The sequence below is a fragment of the Engraulis encrasicolus genome, chromosome 23 (assembly GCF_034702125.1).
Source record: "Engraulis encrasicolus isolate BLACKSEA-1 chromosome 23, IST_EnEncr_1.0, whole genome shotgun sequence".
Classification (NCBI taxonomy): Eukaryota; Metazoa; Chordata; class Actinopteri; order Clupeiformes; family Engraulidae; genus Engraulis; species Engraulis encrasicolus.
Genome location: NC_085879.1, coordinates 16,796,784 through 16,815,642, shown reverse-complemented (window position 1 = coordinate 16,815,642; position 18,859 = coordinate 16,796,784). Strand labels below are relative to the sequence as shown.

The 18,859-nt window shown below is 42.5% G+C and overlaps 1 protein-coding gene across 7 annotated transcripts in view; it reads right to left on the bottom strand.

Annotated features, from left to right (window-relative positions):
* The window catches only part of septin6 (septin 6), a 35,709-nt gene extending 21,020 nt beyond the window's left edge, over positions 1-14,689 (bottom strand). For all 7 annotated transcript variants that reach the window (XR_010032896.1, XR_010032895.1, XR_010032894.1 and 4 more), the window contains exons 1-5: positions 14,616-14,689; positions 12,210-12,324; positions 6,997-7,192; positions 4,622-4,808; positions 1,432-1,593 (exon numbers count right to left, since the gene is read on the bottom strand). Coding sequence is in view for 4 of the 7 variants with exons in the window: in XM_063189831.1 (XP_063045901.1) it covers positions 1,432-1,593; positions 4,622-4,808; positions 6,997-7,192; positions 12,210-12,324; positions 14,616-14,645 (690 nt within the window). In the remaining 3 variants the exon portion in view is untranslated. The remainder of the gene's footprint in view (positions 1-1,431; positions 1,594-4,621; positions 4,809-6,996; positions 7,193-12,209; positions 12,325-14,615) is intronic.
* Between the last annotated feature and the right edge of the window lie 4,170 nt (positions 14,690-18,859).

Here is an 18,859-nt window from a genome sequence, read left to right as displayed (position 1 = left end):
TTTACCCTACTGCCATTAGACTCTTGAACTCAATTTGTCACCTGCCCCCCCTCAATACTTCAGGACTATCGATACTGTGAGATGCACATGGATTTTTATGAATTTTTATGGATTTTATTTATTTATTGTTAATATATCTTTTATTTTGTGGGCATTTGTGGGTTGCTACTAAACATAATCTCGCTATATTTATATAGTGACAATAAAGTCTACTCTACTACTCTCTACTCTCTACTCATTTAGAGTATTTTTGTTTAACATTTAAAAGAATATATATGATATGCAAATTGACTGAGGACTGAAGTCAGAGTGAGGAGAAGCACAGGGACTGGACAGCAGATGCTGAGTGTCTCTGGACAGTCTGATTGACATAATGCACATGTTCTAGATCCAACGGGCATATGGTAATTTCATTTTCCGAAATATTTGTGCAGAGGGTTTCTTTTCAGTCTAAATACATAATAGTTGAAATATATTTAAAAAATATGACATGCAAATTGTGTGAGGGCTGCAATCTGCGTGAAGAGGAAGGGAGAGGGACTGGACAGCAGATGGTGTCTCTCTTTGGGCCTCAAGGATGTGATGTTCGTTTACATTATGAGTGGTCGCTCCATTAAGAAAAATGTGCCCATTTTCAATTTGAACTTTTGAAATTTGTGGAGGGCTGTGAAGGTTTGTGAAGAGATTTTAGTCAAAATATGGTCACTGTAATAATGTACAAATCTATTAAGTAGTGTCACTTGCCAAGCAACGTGGGAGATACAGATCTGAAAGTAGCAATATCTGGCTCGATAAGAACTGAGAATAGGAAGGCTGGTCAGACTGACTCCAAAGTGAAATTCATGTGGCGTCATAGAAAGTATCGGTGGAATGACGCTGGTAAGGGGGAAAAATTCACTAGGCACACACACGTTATGACAGTGAAGACCGTGTTATAAATGTGATGTTACCAGAAAGGCAATGACCAATTTCAGATGTGTAAAAGTTGTGTAATGACGTAGGAGTGTTGTACTATGGCAGTAAAGTCTTTTCAATGGCTATTACACTATTCCACTTGTGGAATGGCATGCGTTATAAGTAGGGCTGTAACAATACAACTCACGATTTCACATTTGCAAACATTATAAACTTTATGAATAAAAACTAATGATAGTTTATAGGTAGAATAGGTTACAAGAGACTACTAATGATTATTAAAAGTTTCTATATAATAATTGCTGCTTGGAAGTGTTATCACCTCATATCCTGTGGTTGTTTTCTGGGCTGATGTGCATCAAAACTCTAAAAAGGCGTATCACGTTACTGCCTCCTTGTATCACGATACAGTATCGTGACACTGTGTATTACGATTTCTCGGTTCGATACAAAATCGTTACAGCCCTAGTTATAAGGCCTCGACACTGAGCCCAAAAACAGCCAGGAGGATCTTACGTTCATGGTGGAGTTGATCTCTGCCACGGTCTCGTCGTCTGTGGGGAACTGGTAGATCTGCACGCCGTTGCTCACCAGCTCGCTCGTGATCTTGATCTTGAATTTGGTGAGCTCGCTTTTGGAGATGGCGTCTGATTTGGCAATGATGGGGATGATGTTGACCTAAGAGAGAGGATACACAGTGGGTTCACGTTAAACAACATGGACATGGGATAGCAATAGAATGTATGGAGATGGAAGCAATAGAAATTGATCCAGCTAGACTGTAAAGTGCATGTGTGTGTGTGTGTGTGTGTGTGTGTGTGTGTATCCGGAGAGAATTAAACAGAAGATGTTACTCCTGGTGTTAGATGTTATTTATAATATGCCTACAATCAGTCAACAAACAAATATAAACGTGAATATTCCACATCTAGAGTGAGTACCCTTACATCATTGCCCCTGGGTGAAAAATGTGAAAATACATTCCGGACAAACATTTTTGTATTTCAATTTATTTGCTTTAACACATCTGACAATTAAATGTGCCAATTAAAAATGTCACACTTAAAAGAAGCCTTTTTTGAATGAAACACAATTCTCCCATTCAAACACAAATATTTTAGGTATGCGTAACAAGCGTGGCGTCTTCTTCGCTATGCATCCGCCCTCTCTGCCACCTTACACTATTGCTGATGTGAGCCTACAGCCATGCTAGAGCAGCGTAGGAAGCAGAGGAGCACTGTCACTGGGCTTCCATTGCTCATGTGGGCAAGGCAAAGCAAGGCAGCAAGACTAAACAAAAATGTCTTAGAGAAAGGAGATCGAGAGAGAGAGAGAGAGAGAGAGAGAGAGAGAGAGAGAGAGAGAGAGAGAGAGAGAGAGAGAAACGAACATCTGCTCTTCTACTGGATTATAAATAGCGCCTGGGATACTGGCGTCATGCCTCTCTGCATCACCTCGCTCTCACAAATATCACTTTGGACGTGAAATCCAAAACATTTGCCTCTCTTATGACACAAAATTTGAAATTATTTCAGGTTTACTTATGCCTTCACGAAAACACATTTGATTTTCCCGCAGCTATTTATGTCTGTGTGAAAGCGAGGTCAGAGGAGGGGAGGGACTGAGACAGCAAGGATCTTGCATGACGACACTTCTTCCAAACCACCACCACAGCCCTGAAAAGCTAGAGCAAACAGGGAAGTTGACGGGGGAACAAACAGGTAAGTTATCCTGGGCCCAGTGGGAGGGATGTGGGACAGTTCCCCGTTAAAATGTATAAATGGGGTGGGTGATTTTCAGATCACTTTGTGCTGGGCCCAGGAAAAGCTGACAGTGTCCCTAGCTAGGTGGATTATGCAACGCGACTGAATGATAGATGCTTTAAAATACAGCACAAAATTTACAACTCGCCCACCCACCTCACAATGAACTTGCTGCAATTCAGATCTCACACAAGGACACAAGAATCAATAACTACTACACTACACGATAACCTCGCAGCGGTGCGTCTACCCTGCAGCGCATAAATTGACTGCAAATAGGATAACGAGTGTGGATGCTGCTATCTATAGAACAGAACTGCAGTCCACCCTATAGCATTCATTTTCCTCTCGCAAACATGTAGACCAGCAGAACAGTGGACTTCTCCTCTCCTCTCCTCTCCTCTCCACCCACACACAGGCATTTCAAACAAAGCCCTGATTTCCACACACACACACACACACACACGCACGCAGACACACACACATACCACCCACTGTTTTTTCAGGTCTCCGGATAGCCAAGCAGCTGATTAAGAAGGACAACCTGGAACGTCTGTGTGTGTGTGTGTGCGTGTGCGTGTGTGTATGTGTGTGTGTGTGTCCTTTAACAGTGTTGTACTGGACCAGTCAGGTTGGCAGTGGACACAGCTGTTGCTCCAAGAGGTAGGATGGTCCACCGTTCACGTTCAGCTTCAAAGAACAGCAACTGAACAGAGAGCACTGGTATACTGACCATAACAAGAGTGTGTGTGTGTGTGTGTGTGTGTGTGTGTGTGGGTGTGAGTGTGAACATCTGTGTGTGCTGTGTAAGTATGTGTTGGTGTAACTGTTACTGTGGTACTTTGTGCTACTGTATGTGTCTGTGTGGGTGCATACATGTGTGTGTGTGTGTGTGTGTGTGTGGGCGCAAGTGTGTGTATGTGTGCGTGTGTGTATGTATGCGCCTGAGTGAACGTGTCTGAGTGTGTGCATGTTTGTGCACCAGTTTCCTCACTACATTAAACCCCTTGCCCTAATATCACTAGGCGGGTTTATGGCCAATATCAAACACATTTCACTTCCCCTGCGCCACCCTGACCTTTCAAAAGCATCCGAAGCAAAAACACAATCTCATGTCCAGGCTGTAAATCAACTTCCTGTGTTTGATTGTGGAAGGGAACAAGAAACATCAACACCTTTCTGGATCACAGGAGCGAGCGAGATCAATATCGAGGACAACCAACACACACACGCAAGCAACACACCCACCGCACTGACGGACAGTGCAGCTGCAACACCGTCTGATTTCGTCAAAATAGAAGACGTAGAATGTTCTTTTTAATGTCACTCCACACAGTATAGTGACATGCTGTTAACAATGGCCAACCAGAGAGTATTGGCAAAGGGCAAAAAAAATCAGGACAATATACAGTAGTCATTATGTACAGTCCTTTCAGGTAGGGAAAAAAATCCTGATTCTCAAAATGAATCGGTATACACGACTAAAAATAGAATAGGACAAAGACATGGTTTGCCTTGTCGCCCTGCTTTTTTCATATTGATCCAAGGGATTTGAGCGTGAGTGTCCCGAAATATCAAGATCAAAGACAACGGTCACAAGAAGTCCCACTGACAGACACTGTAGCTGCAGCATTGTCAAAAACAGAGGAACCAAGGTCATACTGTGCAGGACTACCGGTAGCTGGCATCTATGGGACATCCATTAGGGAGCTCTTGGGAGGCATTGAGAAGCAGACGGCTGAGAGAGGGGGCGCTGCTTCGTTGCCATTGGGGGTCATTCGTTTATTTGATGTTTTAATATTACGGGAGGTGTTGGCAGGCTTATGATGAAGTCAAGGAGGCATTGGGAGGCTTATGATGAGGTCCAGGGGGGGTTTACTTCAGCGGTTTTCAACCTTTTTTGAACAGACACACACACACACACACGCACACTCTTTACGTACCTTGCTGTCGAGTTTCTTCATGGTGACGAGGTCGAGGGACTTGAGGGAGTGTCCGGTGGGGGCGATGAAGTAGAGGCAGGCGTGGATGCGCGTGTCGTGGTAGCTGTGCAGCGTGCGCTTGATCTTCAGTTCCTCCTGGAGGTAGGCCTCGAACTGGGTGTCGATGAACTCCACAATGGGCTTGTAACTGGAAAAAACATAAACAATACATTTATACAATAAACAATAACTTGACGTGTAAGATCAAACATAACAGTGGAACATGGTTGGCCCAGATAGCTGCAAGGACATTAACATTATAGGCTTGTAACTTTTAAACTTTTATGTCATTTAGCGTGTCTGGAACTGGGCGTCAATAAACTACATGATGGGCCTGTAACTGGGAAAAATAAAACATTATGAGCTTGTAAGTACAAAACATCAAAAGACACACAAACTGTAGTTGCAAAACATGGCATGCTACAAGCTGGTAACTCCAAAATAGTATTTTACGATTTCTAAATGTCTTGTTAATACATCAACAGGTAAATAAAGTACTATACCTGCACTGTACATACTGAAGACAAACCCAAACTGCATGCTACAGTGTTATTACATAAGTTATTGTCACTTTACTACATTGTAGTTCGTCATGTAGGTGCCTGAAGTGTGTTGTATCAGGGACTTGCAAAATAAAAGATAGCCAAAACATTATTGCTATATTATCGGTGGCATCACATGAGACGAGAATACATCCCTTCAATCGTGCCGGCATTTTGCCAAAGTTACAACCTTACAACCTCTGAGGCTACAGCCAAACAGGGTTATAAACTCTTATGAAGTGTCAAATTACTCATTTTACACAAAAGGCTCCAGTGGGTAATCGGTACAGTTTCGTCTACTGAAAAGGACGGCTGTCTACACAGCACTGTAGACGTTCTCTTGTCACACATGGAGGTATCGAGTTCCATGATGGAGAAGTGTCTTTGGCACGGGAACCACAGAGAGCTCATCCAACTGAGCAGTTGGCATAGCAACAAAAGCCTCTGGTAAAAAAAAAAATCTGCTGACAGTTTAGAACTGGAACCCAGTGAGGGAAGATCATAAGAAAAAACCCAAAGCTTGGGGGAAAAGAAATTACATTGGGGTCACTGAAAACTAAAATAAACAGATACAAGAAAATAAACAGATCAGGAATAGTTAATGGTTATCAAGAGAGTAGATATAGGCTAAGAAGGGCAAATAGCCATGTTTTCATCCCTTTCCCTGGCTGTTGGACTGCATAAATAAAATGGATTCATTCAACACCATGAAACAGTTACCCTATACTTCCAAGAACTTTTATGGCTGGAGGAACGGGCCAATTCATACCCATAACAAATCACATTATGTACTCGTTGGCAAGCTGTTATTGGGCTGGTCAGAGGGTCACAGTCACAGTTCTGTAGCAGTGGAGAGAATGTGGGTTGTGGAGTAAATTAACAAATGTTCTACTGCATCCCTGTGCCCTTCAGCAAGGTATCTAACCCCACTTTCCACCAGGAACTGTTCCCTATACCTCCTGGAAAGCTGCCCCACTGTATCAAACCAGTCTCTCTGAATAAAATTAGTTTAATGTAATGCCAATAAGTGCTCTTATTCACACTCAAGATGGCCTTTTAACATGATATCCTCTCTCTAGTTTCTGCCTGGTTATATATCAAGTGTCAAAGGTTGTGAAAACGTAAAACATGTGTAATGTTAGTGGAGAGGTTTAGTACAAAGTAATAAAAATGTAATTGCCAGGGAACATTCTTTTCCCTCCAACATTTTGTCAACAAACTTTGAAACCAGCTTAAGTTCAAACTTTGCCAAAGACTAGGTCCTTGGTGAACAACAAAAGTATACACTAAAACACTTAAAACTCTAAGAGGTCTATTAGGCTACCATGATTCAAGGGCCCTGGGTTTAACTGTAATCCAAGATTGTTTACATACTTGCGCGCTCTCCACCTTTCTCACTCCTCCTTGTTGGCCTAACATTTTTAATTTCTATGAACAGAAACTGGGGCCCATGCCCCATCCATAAACATTAAGAACATGAAAGCACCAGTATGACGTTTTGGTCGTTTATTTTCAAAATGCATGCTGCCCATTCACTACTTTGATTTTCATGAATATTCATCAAGTAATAAACTACTACTCTGACCAAAGTACAAGTTTTGCCAAGTTTACAGCCGAACATGTGCATGACCGGTAATTCAAAATGGCTCCAGTCATGTCCCAGCCCTGCCCCCATCTCTCCCTCTCCCACTAGTTGACTACATCCATCTTCACTGTACTATCAAAATAAAGGCTTAAAAGCCCCAAAACAAACAAAAAAGAAAAATACTGAAAAAAAACACAAACAGCCCTCACCTGTCCTCCTTGTTGATCTGGTCCCCGAAGCCCACGGTGTCGACCATGGTGAGCTTGAGCCTGACGTTGCTCTCCTGCAGCTCGTAGGTGTTGGACTTGAGCTGCACACCCGGCTGGTTGTGCTGCATGGGGTCGCCCTCGAACTTGGTGTTGAACAGCGTGTCCATGAGGGTCGACTTCCCAAGCCCCGTCTCTCCTGCAGTACATTAAAACACACACGCATACACAACACAGATGAGGGCACGCACAAACACAGAGCACAACAGACACACAAATACACATCACATTTAGTAGCACACACACACAGAGAGACAGAGAGAGAGAGACAGAGACAGAGACAGAGAGAGAGAGAGAGAGAGAGAGAGAGAGAGAGAGAGAGAGAGAGAGAGAGAGAGAGAGAGAGAGAGAGAGAGAGAGAGAGAGAGAGAGAGAGAGAGAGACAGAGACAGAGACAGAGAGACAGAGAGACAGAGACAGAGACAGAGAGAACCAACATTACACAGCAGTTCCACTATGCCTTGCAGCAAGTATCATACTCAAAACCCACAGCACAAATACTGTTGCATAGATGTATTGCCAACATTGTGGACACATTTCAAAGCATGCCACAAAAGCAGAGGCTACAATAGGCCTTTCACACCCATCTAACCCCAGGGGCCACTGTGGGTCCTTTGGTGTGAGAACATTTTGATCTTTGAATCGGATCATAAAATGTCCCACGACAATTTTAACCAGAGCTGCCTTGCCTGCACCCTTTTCCCACAGATTTATGTTCTTAAATAAGAAATTGATTAAAAGCATCCGCCAACTGCAAGGTAATGTAATATTAATGTAACAATGTGATGTAGTGGTTAATTACATTACATGACAACAAACCGCCTCTTTTATTCAAAGCGACTCATGGCAATGTGAGGCTAGGTGCCTAGCTCAAGGGCACTTCAGCCATGGATAGAATTGAGGTTGGAGTAGTAGAGATATGGGATTTGAACCTGTAACCATCCGATCCAAACACCAACTCCCAAATGATTAGGCCACAGCTGCCCAACAAATAAAGCTGGTCATTTGTAGTGTGGCTAATGCAACACTTCAGACAGCAGGCATCACATCAACTCAATAATCACCATGATCTTCACCACCGAAAAAAAACAACAGCGACCAGTTCAGATAAACAGGCTGTATCTGTGGACTACTGAGGAGTGAGAGTGACTGGCTCCTCTGTGTGAAGATGAAAGGGTCCTGTGCCTTTGACATGCAGGGCATGCCTGCGGTATGCTACACTTACACTGAAATGGCCTTTCATGCCAAAGTAACAGGGCAGAAAACTAGAAATTATATCAGCAATACAGTCTGAAATCATTAACATAATTAAATGTTTTATGCACACTGTACACCACACACAATGTATTGTCCTTCCATAGCCACTAGGGCTGTAACGATACACTCAACTCACGATTCGGTTTGTATCACGATTCATGACCTACGGTTCGATACACCCTTCGATTTTACATTTGCCAACATTCTAATCTTTATGAATAAAAACTAATGATAGTTCAAAGATAGAATAGGTTACAAGAGGCTACAAATCATTTTTAAAAGTTTCTATATAATAATGATGATGCTTGGAAGCACTATCACTTCATATCATGTGGTTGTTTTCTGGGCAGATGGGTATCAAAACGTTAAAAGGGCGTATCATGATACGATACGAAAAAAATCTTGGCTGATCCTTGTCACCCCAACTATGAACTGTTTTCTATATTACCATCTGGGAAACGGTACAGAAGCCTGAAATCTCACACTACCAGACTCCAAAGTAGTTTCTTCCACCAAGCAGTTAGATTACTGAATTCATGCTGAAGACAACAAGGCACTTTCTTTGCACTTTTTTCCACACACCCCCCCTCTCTTTTTCATTTTTATTTTTTAATCTTTTTGAGGACACAAAAAACGCAGCAATTTTTACTCTTTATAGGCTTCAAACCTATAAAAAGACGTAATAAACTAATCTTGAATCTTGAATCTACAGTGAGGCGTTTGGATAAAAACGCCTGCAAAATGCAATGTAATATTGTTATTCCTATCTAATAGCAAATCTGTATGTGTGTAATAACATTGCCTAACTGTCTCTCGTCTGATTTCAGACACGATTCCTGAGATATTTCAGCCCAGCAAAAAAGATCCTATTCTATTTTTAGGTCCTATTCAAGGTTCTGAACACAGAGATGGGACGGTCCTGATCTATACATAGACACAGTCTGCTGCACCAGTATGCTGCTCCCATAGAAGTGTTTTTTGAACAGTAACATTTTGTCCGGGTGTGCACCCTTCAGACGTCAGATATCAATTACTTGATTAAGATTTGTAACAGGAACATCCATTTGATTGTTTTCCCCTTCATCTCCTTCGGGATATGTGTACCGTAAAATATCTCCACTCTACTCCACAAAACGCTTTTTTTCTACGGGTGCATGCATGCTGATGTTGCGGACTTCTGCTTCTTTCTCATTGGTTATTGTGCTTTGTTCCAATATCTAGATTTAGGTGGATGCGAGTGTGCTTCAGTCTTCTGCAGTCCTGTTCTCATTTCATGTACTGCATCCTGCTGGTTCACACCTGAAACAAGGCTCCATGTCCAAGATGTTTAGCTGAGGCAAGCATCACCTAGGGCTTCTGCTCAATATCATTTCACTACTAGGTTAAATGAGTAGCATCAGTTTCTCTTTTCAGATCATTCCACCCTGCAAGAAAAAAGAAACCATATTCTCTGCTCTGAATTGAGAGATGGTGAAGTCCTTCTCTAAGCCAGTGCTTTTTCTGCTCTACTCACTTTTCAAGTCCACTTCAGATCAATGTCAAGTGGTTTCTGTTTTTTTGTGCTTGTGTGGGCAAGTGGCTGCTGTATTCTATGCCTACACTGAATTGTATTGGCCTTTTCAGGCAAAAAGACTATTATACTGATGGTACCGAATGGATATGTGGCGGTTCAACATCTACTCTTGCATGCTCCCAGTCTTTTTCAAAAGTGATATTTCACCGTTGATGAAGGTCACACAATTGGTCACCATTTAGGAAAAAAAGTGTAAGAGTATAGGGATGTTGCTGCACACTTTAGATGAATATTGAGCAACATTCAACTTTAGTTTTCACCCTGGAAAAAGTAGACTATTCTAGGTCTTGAACGGAAAGATGGGACAGTGGCAGTGCTTCTCTGAGTCACACAATAGTGTGTCCCTTTCCCTTTGCCTTTTACCCTGCCCGCTTCCCATCACAAGTCCACATCGGGTCAGTGTCAAGCATGTTTCTGGTCTTCTTTCCTCAAGGGGACTTGCAGTAGAACGGCCTGCGATATCTCCCTTGGCTGTGGTTCAGGCTGCTAGCTAAAAAAACAGCCATTTTGGCTTTGACATGAGAGGAGGGACTGTCGTAGGAGCTAGAAAAACATCCCCTCACAAATCACACGAAAAAAAACAGAGGCCTTGTAGCAGAGGGAGAGTTTAACCAGCAAAATCACAGATCTTCTAGAAAAGACCTCAAGCATGAGGCTTTCCATTATGGGTAGGAAAACACAACCACAGTAGAGGAGAAGGAGGAGAAGACGGAGGAGGAGAGGGACAGAAAACTCAAGGCTCAAAAACTGAACTGAATTGAATTTGGGCCATTGCTTGCTTGCTCGCTCGCTCGCTCACTCACTCGGGCTAAATAAAAATACAAAGCTTTCCAGTCACATGCGGTTTTCATTCTCAGATTTCCACTGCAAATTTGTTTACACTGGCCAGAGGGGTCATTCGTGGGCCAGCAATCACAACCAATAATCATCTCTCCAGATATTTCCGCGGTCAAAACAAGGGACGCTAAATCACCGCTTTGCACTCAACCATAAGCATAAAAACTGTGCACAGCTACTTTACTACGCCAAGTAATGCTCATTAAGTATTGCATGAATAATAATAATGTGACTGTTCTTTTGAAAGTGTGAACTGAAGTATGACTGAAGTCTCTTCAAACAAACCATTTACAATAATCATGTGCAAAGTCAGATTCCTGAAAGTCACAACATCAGGAGCTAAACCACAACGGGCTAAGGCACTGCAGCTTGAATGCAAGGAGATGGGTTCTATTCTGGCACGAGGTCATTTCCCCGATCCTTGCCCATCTCTCTCCCAATACATTCTGGTCACTCTCATACTACCCTTCCCAATATGGGCACAAAAACTATCTTTAAAAAATACCTTGTACTAAAATCACGATGTAATGGTACTCTCATTGACCAACTCCCATGCTCCCCTCACACAGGATGGAGGTCTGAGACTGACATAACATTAGTTAGAGAAGACCAAACCCAACCAGTCAGCAGATACATATAAATGGGTCAAAGAGCCACTGGAGCAGTTAAAAGATGAATGGCCCGCCTGACAAAACAGTCAGCCAGAAGAAGAGAAGAGAAGTGCTATGCACGCACTGCCTCCAGGCAAAAAAAGGAGCGCACCATAATATCAGAATGACATGCATACTGACCGACAGACACACAGGATGTTGAAAAAGGGCTTCCCATAAGATGACAATGCGACGAACTCTTAATCTACTCACTACCTATTTTGGGCATGAATTAAATCTACATTTCACACTGGCATTTCACACTCCGCAAACGTATGTCATTGGTTTTGCATGCGATTTCATTCAGTCGGCTCTGCTGCATCCGACAAAATTTTCAGAAAAGTTCAACTTCAACACCAGCGACAGATACAGTAGCCAATCAGACCACACGTATACATGTGATGTGTGTAAATAAAACATGGAGAGACAACTCCCCCATACATCAGACATGCCTACCGTCATCCATCAGCAGACGGAGCCAGCATGAAATGGCACTCACCGTCACAGTCGGTTGAGATGGTTGAAAAAAGGGCTTCCCAAAGAGTGTGAAATGCAACCAACATGTAAGCTTACTCGCTCTACCATGTTACGATCGCTTCCAGAGTAAATTTTTTTAGGACTATTATTACGGTCTTTGTGTGTGTGCACGTGTGTGCACTCTGACATGAATCCCCGAAAATTGCCGCAATAAGGCAGCCACCAGAGCTGGTGTGTGAATGTGGGAATGTGTATGTGTGTGTCTCTGTGTGTGTATTTGGAAAGCGCATTGAGACAACTCCATTGTTGTGATGCGGCGCTACTGTATATAAATACATGCTGTATTGTATTGTACTACTCACCGACACATAGGATGTTGAAGCAGAAGCCGTGGCTGACAGACTTGTTGACCAGCTGGTCGGGCATGCTGTCAAAGCCGACATGGCCGGAGAGGGGAACGGCACGGGCACCTTCTCCCTACAACACACAACAACAACACACACAAGTTAATAAGGACACACACGTTAAGGTATTTATGTCACACCCTCTAAGCAGGTGGTGCCAGGGCTCAGCTTCAAGGGCTGCCTCATACATTGTTATATGGTAGCATCTTCACATAATACACATCGCGAGACTGATCTATCAGTAGTAGATGTTTGCAGGTTGCAAGACAGCTTAAGGTCCTTTGGGATCAATAAAGTCATTCAACTCTGATCTTCTTTTCATTGCAATCAGAGATTGAGTTGAGAGTGTACTTGTGGATACAGTATTCGAAAACAACACAGATTTTATTGTGTACTCTGATGACGTATAGCTTCACGTTTTTTTCTCTCCCGCTCTCAAAAGAAAGAAAGTCGCTTGCTGATACTATGGAACCTGACACAACAAAATGGGTCTGACTTCCTATTTCCTGTCGGCTTTTGTCTGTCAAGGTCTGCAACCTGCCGCTTGTAAAGTTAACCACATTTGCCTTACATGGCCAGGAGGATAGGGCCAAGTAATCAGAACACTCAAACTTTGATTTCAACACTGGGAAAGTGTTGGCGCCCTCATTGCGGTAATAAAAAGAAAGATACAGTACAAACAACAGTAATGATAGAAGCACAGCATCCTCCCTGACTGTCAAAGATGAGAAAGACTTGTCAATGTGCAACTATTTCCGCTCTGTGCAAGTTAGAAGGTGCATCACCATAAGCTTTGCTTTAACATTAAAATACTTACAGTAACCTATATGGCCCCAGTGATTGTGCCAGCAGGCCCAGCATGAATGCAGACATTTGACTACAAATAGACAGCCTATTTGCAGATAGCTAAGAGGATAGCTCCAAGTTAGAACACTAAAACTTAGCCATGACTTTCTCACAAGGATGCTCAATTACGCATGTGTTTAAATTTAACTAGGGCGACCAGGCCATATAGTGGGACCCGCCAGAAAACCTTATTTACTAGACAAACACCGCTCAGCTGTTCCACATGTGTTACATTCCAAACGAACTCTCCTTGAAATAAAAGATGGCTGTGCTGGCGACAGATTACATCTATTCATTCAAGAAATCGTTCAAGAAATAGCAGGAGGAATATGCAAAAGTACCTTAACAGAGATCATAATAAAAGGGAAAACTATATTTCAAGACAGCAGGGGACAGATAGGTCCGCCCTAACAAGCCTTTACGCCCATGCCAGCTACTGGTACCGTTAGAATTCCTACTTCATGGTTATGATGATGAGTACTACACAGGTAAATTACGTTGCGGCAGTTTATTATCTACTCCATCCTAGCCACGATTTACTCATTATCACTAGAACTAAGGACTCCGACAACGCCCCGGATAACTGGACGGAACCATACAACAATGCGAAATAGCGGAATCAAGCCACTCGTGCGATAGCCTCCGTGTGCGCGCGTTTGAATGACTAAAAGATTCCCAGACTGGGGCTCCCATCTCATTACACTCCCATTTCATCTCGCTCCCACTAGCCAGACTAGCGGTACCACCGCCATATTACGGAGCCAGTTATCTTGTTGATGTTAGTTTTTTGTTTCTAACCCTAACCTTAACCCTAACCCTAAACCTAACCCTAACCTTAACCCTAACCCTAACCCTAAACCTAACCCTAACCCTAAACCTAAACCTAAACCTAAACCTAAATTGCTTGTATGTGGCAGTATATGATAACGTGAAATATAATCGGGTGGGGACCGCAAGTCCGGGAGTGATAGAAACACCGGGGACCGCACGTCCGGGAGCGAACTCCGTTGGGAGTCCCAGTCTGAATGCCTGCTTTAAATCCAAAGATAGTGAAATACATGCGTGTTGAAACCCAAACGAATTGACTGAATACGCCTGATAAGCCAACCAAAACAGAGGCTATATGATAGGCTGCCTAATTTAAAATCAGGAAATCTACGACTAACCAGAATGGGAACGGTGTAGCATATCGGCAGCGCGCAAAAGATAGGCAAAAAACGCACAAGCGACCAGCCCTATATTATGATAAGATAAACTTAACCTATACAAGAACGCTATACATGGCAACAAAATAAATCAAAATATGCTTGACCCGAATCACACCATTATTTGCAACAGCCAGCCTACATACAAATGAGCTTAACGTGGGTAGGGAGGGGAAAGGGTGAGGGATGTAACATTTGTATCTCGTTCCTTTCGTGCAACATTTTCGGCAACTTACTGGAATAACAATGGTCAAACATGAAATAAAAACAGCGAAGGCGGTGCAACACAGTAGCGACAGAGTATTCCACTTACCGCTTGTCGAGCTATCTCAGTGGCCGCCATGGTTTCTCTCTGGATGGAGACCCTGAACAGGAAACTGCATAGCACGAGCAGTAGAACCGACACTAGAGGGGAATTCATACACCACAGAACGTACCATTTCTAATTACCAAAATACAGACACCTAATGGACTTATATACCTGGAGTAAACTATTAAATATGTTGATAATACATATGTGTGACTATGTTATCATAAGCTTTGTATTGAATGTTAAGATTATCAGTTGCCTATTCATTGGTGTCATTTGAAGGCCCCCACGTTTGTAGTTGGTGCATTCCGAGTAGTAGGCAGAGGAACATGAAAAACGGATCAATGGATGAAAAAAATAGGCCTATCATTAATACTAGTGGGATGCTATTTAATGCAGTCAGTGTGTTACTATTTGGGCTAATTAGAATATAGGCTATCTCTAGTCTGAATCTTGCACTGTTTGTTTTTATTCTGCATATTGCATGCAAGGGTCAAATATGTTGCTCATCAGCATCGCCAGGATAAATCGCTATTTAATGGCTATTTCATTGATAGTCTACTGGTCTAATTAAGGTTCAATAAACTAGTTTCCCTCTAGCATAGTATCAAGGTAGAGTAGAGCAGGGTCATGGTAAGTTTATTCCCTTACAGAGTTTCACACCATTAACTGATGTGGTCCCAGAATAGCCTACCAGTAGTCTACCAGAGTGATGTCCATTCATCATCTGGATGAGACTTTTCACAGTGATGGAGAAAAATATTTCTCTCAAATCACATAAAAACAGCAGAATATATTCTTCCAAAAGGGGGCCCCAGCAGAAAAGGTTTGGTAACCAGTGGGTTAATGAGTGGGCCTGCCAGGCCCTGGAGCTGGGGACCACAGGTCCCAAGGGGTCAGGACAATCTGGACCCTCCCACCCTCTCCTCCTTCACTAAAGGGCCTTATGTAATAATAGCACAGTGACCATATGTCAGGTTAAAAAAACAAACATAAAGGGAGTTAGGGTTCAGGGAAAGTTAACAACTAGAGGGGCCCCAAAAACCTGGGGGTCACTTTTTAACCCAGGGCCACTTTTTAACCCAGGGGTACTGTTTCCCTTAATTCCATCCTTGTAAGATTGGTACCATACATTCTCCCCATCATTGCAGCTTGGAATGACATTAAGACAATGTTGTAACATTCAAACACAGCTGTACACTTTTAATAACAAACAAATGTAGAGATCCAGACATCGTTTTCTGTCCACAACCACAATCCATTAGTCCATCAGTCGGTTTTCTGCCAAGAGATCATACATCAGGGAAGTATCCTACATACAGTGTGTTACAGTGAGTGAGTACATCCCTCACATTTATGCAGATTTGTATATCTTTTCATGGGACAACAACGTTAAAGAAATTTCAAATTGACGCAATGAAAAGTAGCTAGCAGACAATTCATATCATGGCTTCAATTTAATGTTCAACTTAATTCAAAATGTGTCCCACAAAAGTGAGTACAGTCTTATGTTCCCATGCGGATGGTCATGAGCTGCCTCACTAGTCACAGTGCATGTACATTCAGCCTCCCAATGCTGATGGTATTCATGCAGCTCCAGTCCAAACCATGCCAGACCCACTGCCATGCTTGACTGTAAGCATGGGACAATTTTCTTTGTAGTACTCACTTGGTTACCACCACCCTACATGCCACACTTGACACCAGTTTAGTTGCTGTAGTGAAATGCAATTGAGCTGAGGTATTAGGTGGCAGCAGTCTGGCAAACAAACAACCCATTGAAGCTCAGTGGAGTTTCTCCAAAAATCTGAACAAACCAGTAGATACAGCCTAAAGCAGTAGAGTCACAGGTGGTGCTTGCAATGGCAGGACATCACAGCTGCACTGATTCACTCGTGAGAGGCAAGTCTCACTGTTGCAATAAAGCACAAGGTAGGAATAAACGCACTCTCAATTAGGGATGCAAATTAACGATTAATTCATTAATCATTAGTTGATAGCCTTGTCGATCGACTTACGATTAATTAATACGCTGCGTTTTCCCTCCGAAATCTCAATGTTTCTCAAAACAAAACTAAAAAAATCTAAAAAAATGTAATTAAGAATTGAGATAAAATACCACATTTAAATTAATTCTATGTCAATTCTTTGATCCAAAGGTGATTTAAATATTCCCACTATTCACACCCCTCTTCACACACACTCTTCACATGGCCATTTCACCTGGGTCTCTTGTCATTGCATTTGTCGATTAATTGCGATTAATGTTTTTAATCGATTAACGCATTGATCGATTAATCGTTTGCATCCCTACTCTCAATGATCAAACGTATGTATTTATTTATACCACCATGTCAGCAGACGCATTTTGGCCCACAAGGCATCGTCATTGCACAAATGCATCTGGAAACATGGTGGTATAGACAAATTGATAACTTTGAACAATGAGAGTGCATGTGCTGTTGTTCTACTCAAAATTGATAGTTTGTTAATTCACACACAAAGTTGTTTTTTACCCTAGAAAATGGCCGTGCCTATCCTTTCCTTCCCTATTGTGACACAGCACACAGTGCACACAGTGCAAACTTGCATTTATGCCCTGTCCAAGGGTGCAGCCCAACAAGTTCCCCAAGGGGGCAGTGTGTGTGTAAGTTTGAAAGAGAACTGATGATGCTGCCTGTTGGACTATTGTGGCCTATCCATTTAGTATATGGCTGTGAGGAGTGTGGGTGGTGTGTGAGGCTTGAGAAGTAGGCTGCATACTTAGGTGTGTGGATGTGTGTAGTTGGGATACATACAAAGGTGTGTGAACAAAACAGACAGACAGACAAAACAGTCAAACCAACGCAGCCGAAAACATAACCTCCTTGACAGAGGTAAAAAGAGAAAAGACTGTTAATGCTTGCTTGATATGTGTAACCTAGAGATTCTCAAACTGTGGGCCATGGCCCATTGGTGAGCCTTGAAGGAATTCCAAGTGGGCCTTGTAGGAATAATAGAAATATAATAGAAATATAGGCAGATAACATGTAAGCTTTGGCATAGGGCATACACTAACAGAAAAAAGGTCAAACAAGGTTATGTAGAGGGAACTGCAGGTCAAACAAGGTCATGCAGAAGGAACTGCAGGATACAGCTAAAATACAGAAGGTTATGCAGAGGGCACTGCAGGGTACAGCTAAAATACAGAACAGTTGAGCAACTAATAGATCATCTTAGACCGATACCAGACATCATGTAGTAAGTTCCCTAAACACAGCTTGGTACCAGCAGATGTCTGGGCCTGAATAACCACAATACATCCTGACCACACTCCAGATCATATTTCGCAAAACTGTCAAGTAAGGTTAGGTGACCACAAGATAGGGCTGAAGGACAGGTTAAAGAGAACCAATCATAAACAAGGGGACACTTAGGAATAACCAATTAGAAGTAGGGGGACATTTTCCTTAAAACCAGCTTGCAGACAATCGGAGAGCCAGAACGCGCCTTCTCCAAATACTGTCTTGTACTGTATTTGATTTGGGTGACTCAGTAAACTCTTGAACATTTGACCAAACTCTGTCTCTGCGTCAACTTCCATCCACCTTGCCGAACACCTACATTCTTACAGCGCGCACGCGTGTGTGTGTGTGTGTGTGTGTGTGTGTGTGTGTGTGTGTGTGTGTGTGTGTGTGTGTGTGTGTGTGTGTGTGTGTGTGTGTGTGTGTGTGTGTGTGAGAGAGAGAGAGGGGGGGGGGATTTTTTCTGAATTATTTATTGCTTCACCTAAAAAAAGACTGTTCAATTCTGTTGTACTTGGTACAATTACAAATAAATATATTAGGCCAACATTATTTTCTACTGTGGCCAGTTCACACTATTACATCTGTGGCCTAATGGTTACGTAGTTGACGTTTACGTTGTAGACTATTAATAAGGAAGAAGCAGTTCATAGGTTTCTTCTAGAATCAATCTGGCGTAAGGTTATAGGCTATACCCATCAACTGCAATGCCCCTTCAGGTGACTAGACAGGGTTCAGAATGAAGTTAAATGGGAAAAAAATTAAAAGTCATTGCCATTAAGGAGACCAGAATTGATCCCATTATTTGCATTGGTGTTTTTTATCCATATTCAGTTACCATATTGGTATGCTATGGTTGAGATACCCTTGGGCAAAGCACCAAACCTCATACCGCCTCATGGGACTGTATCCAATAACTTGTAAATAACTGTAAGTTGCTGGGGATAAAATTGTCAGCTAAGT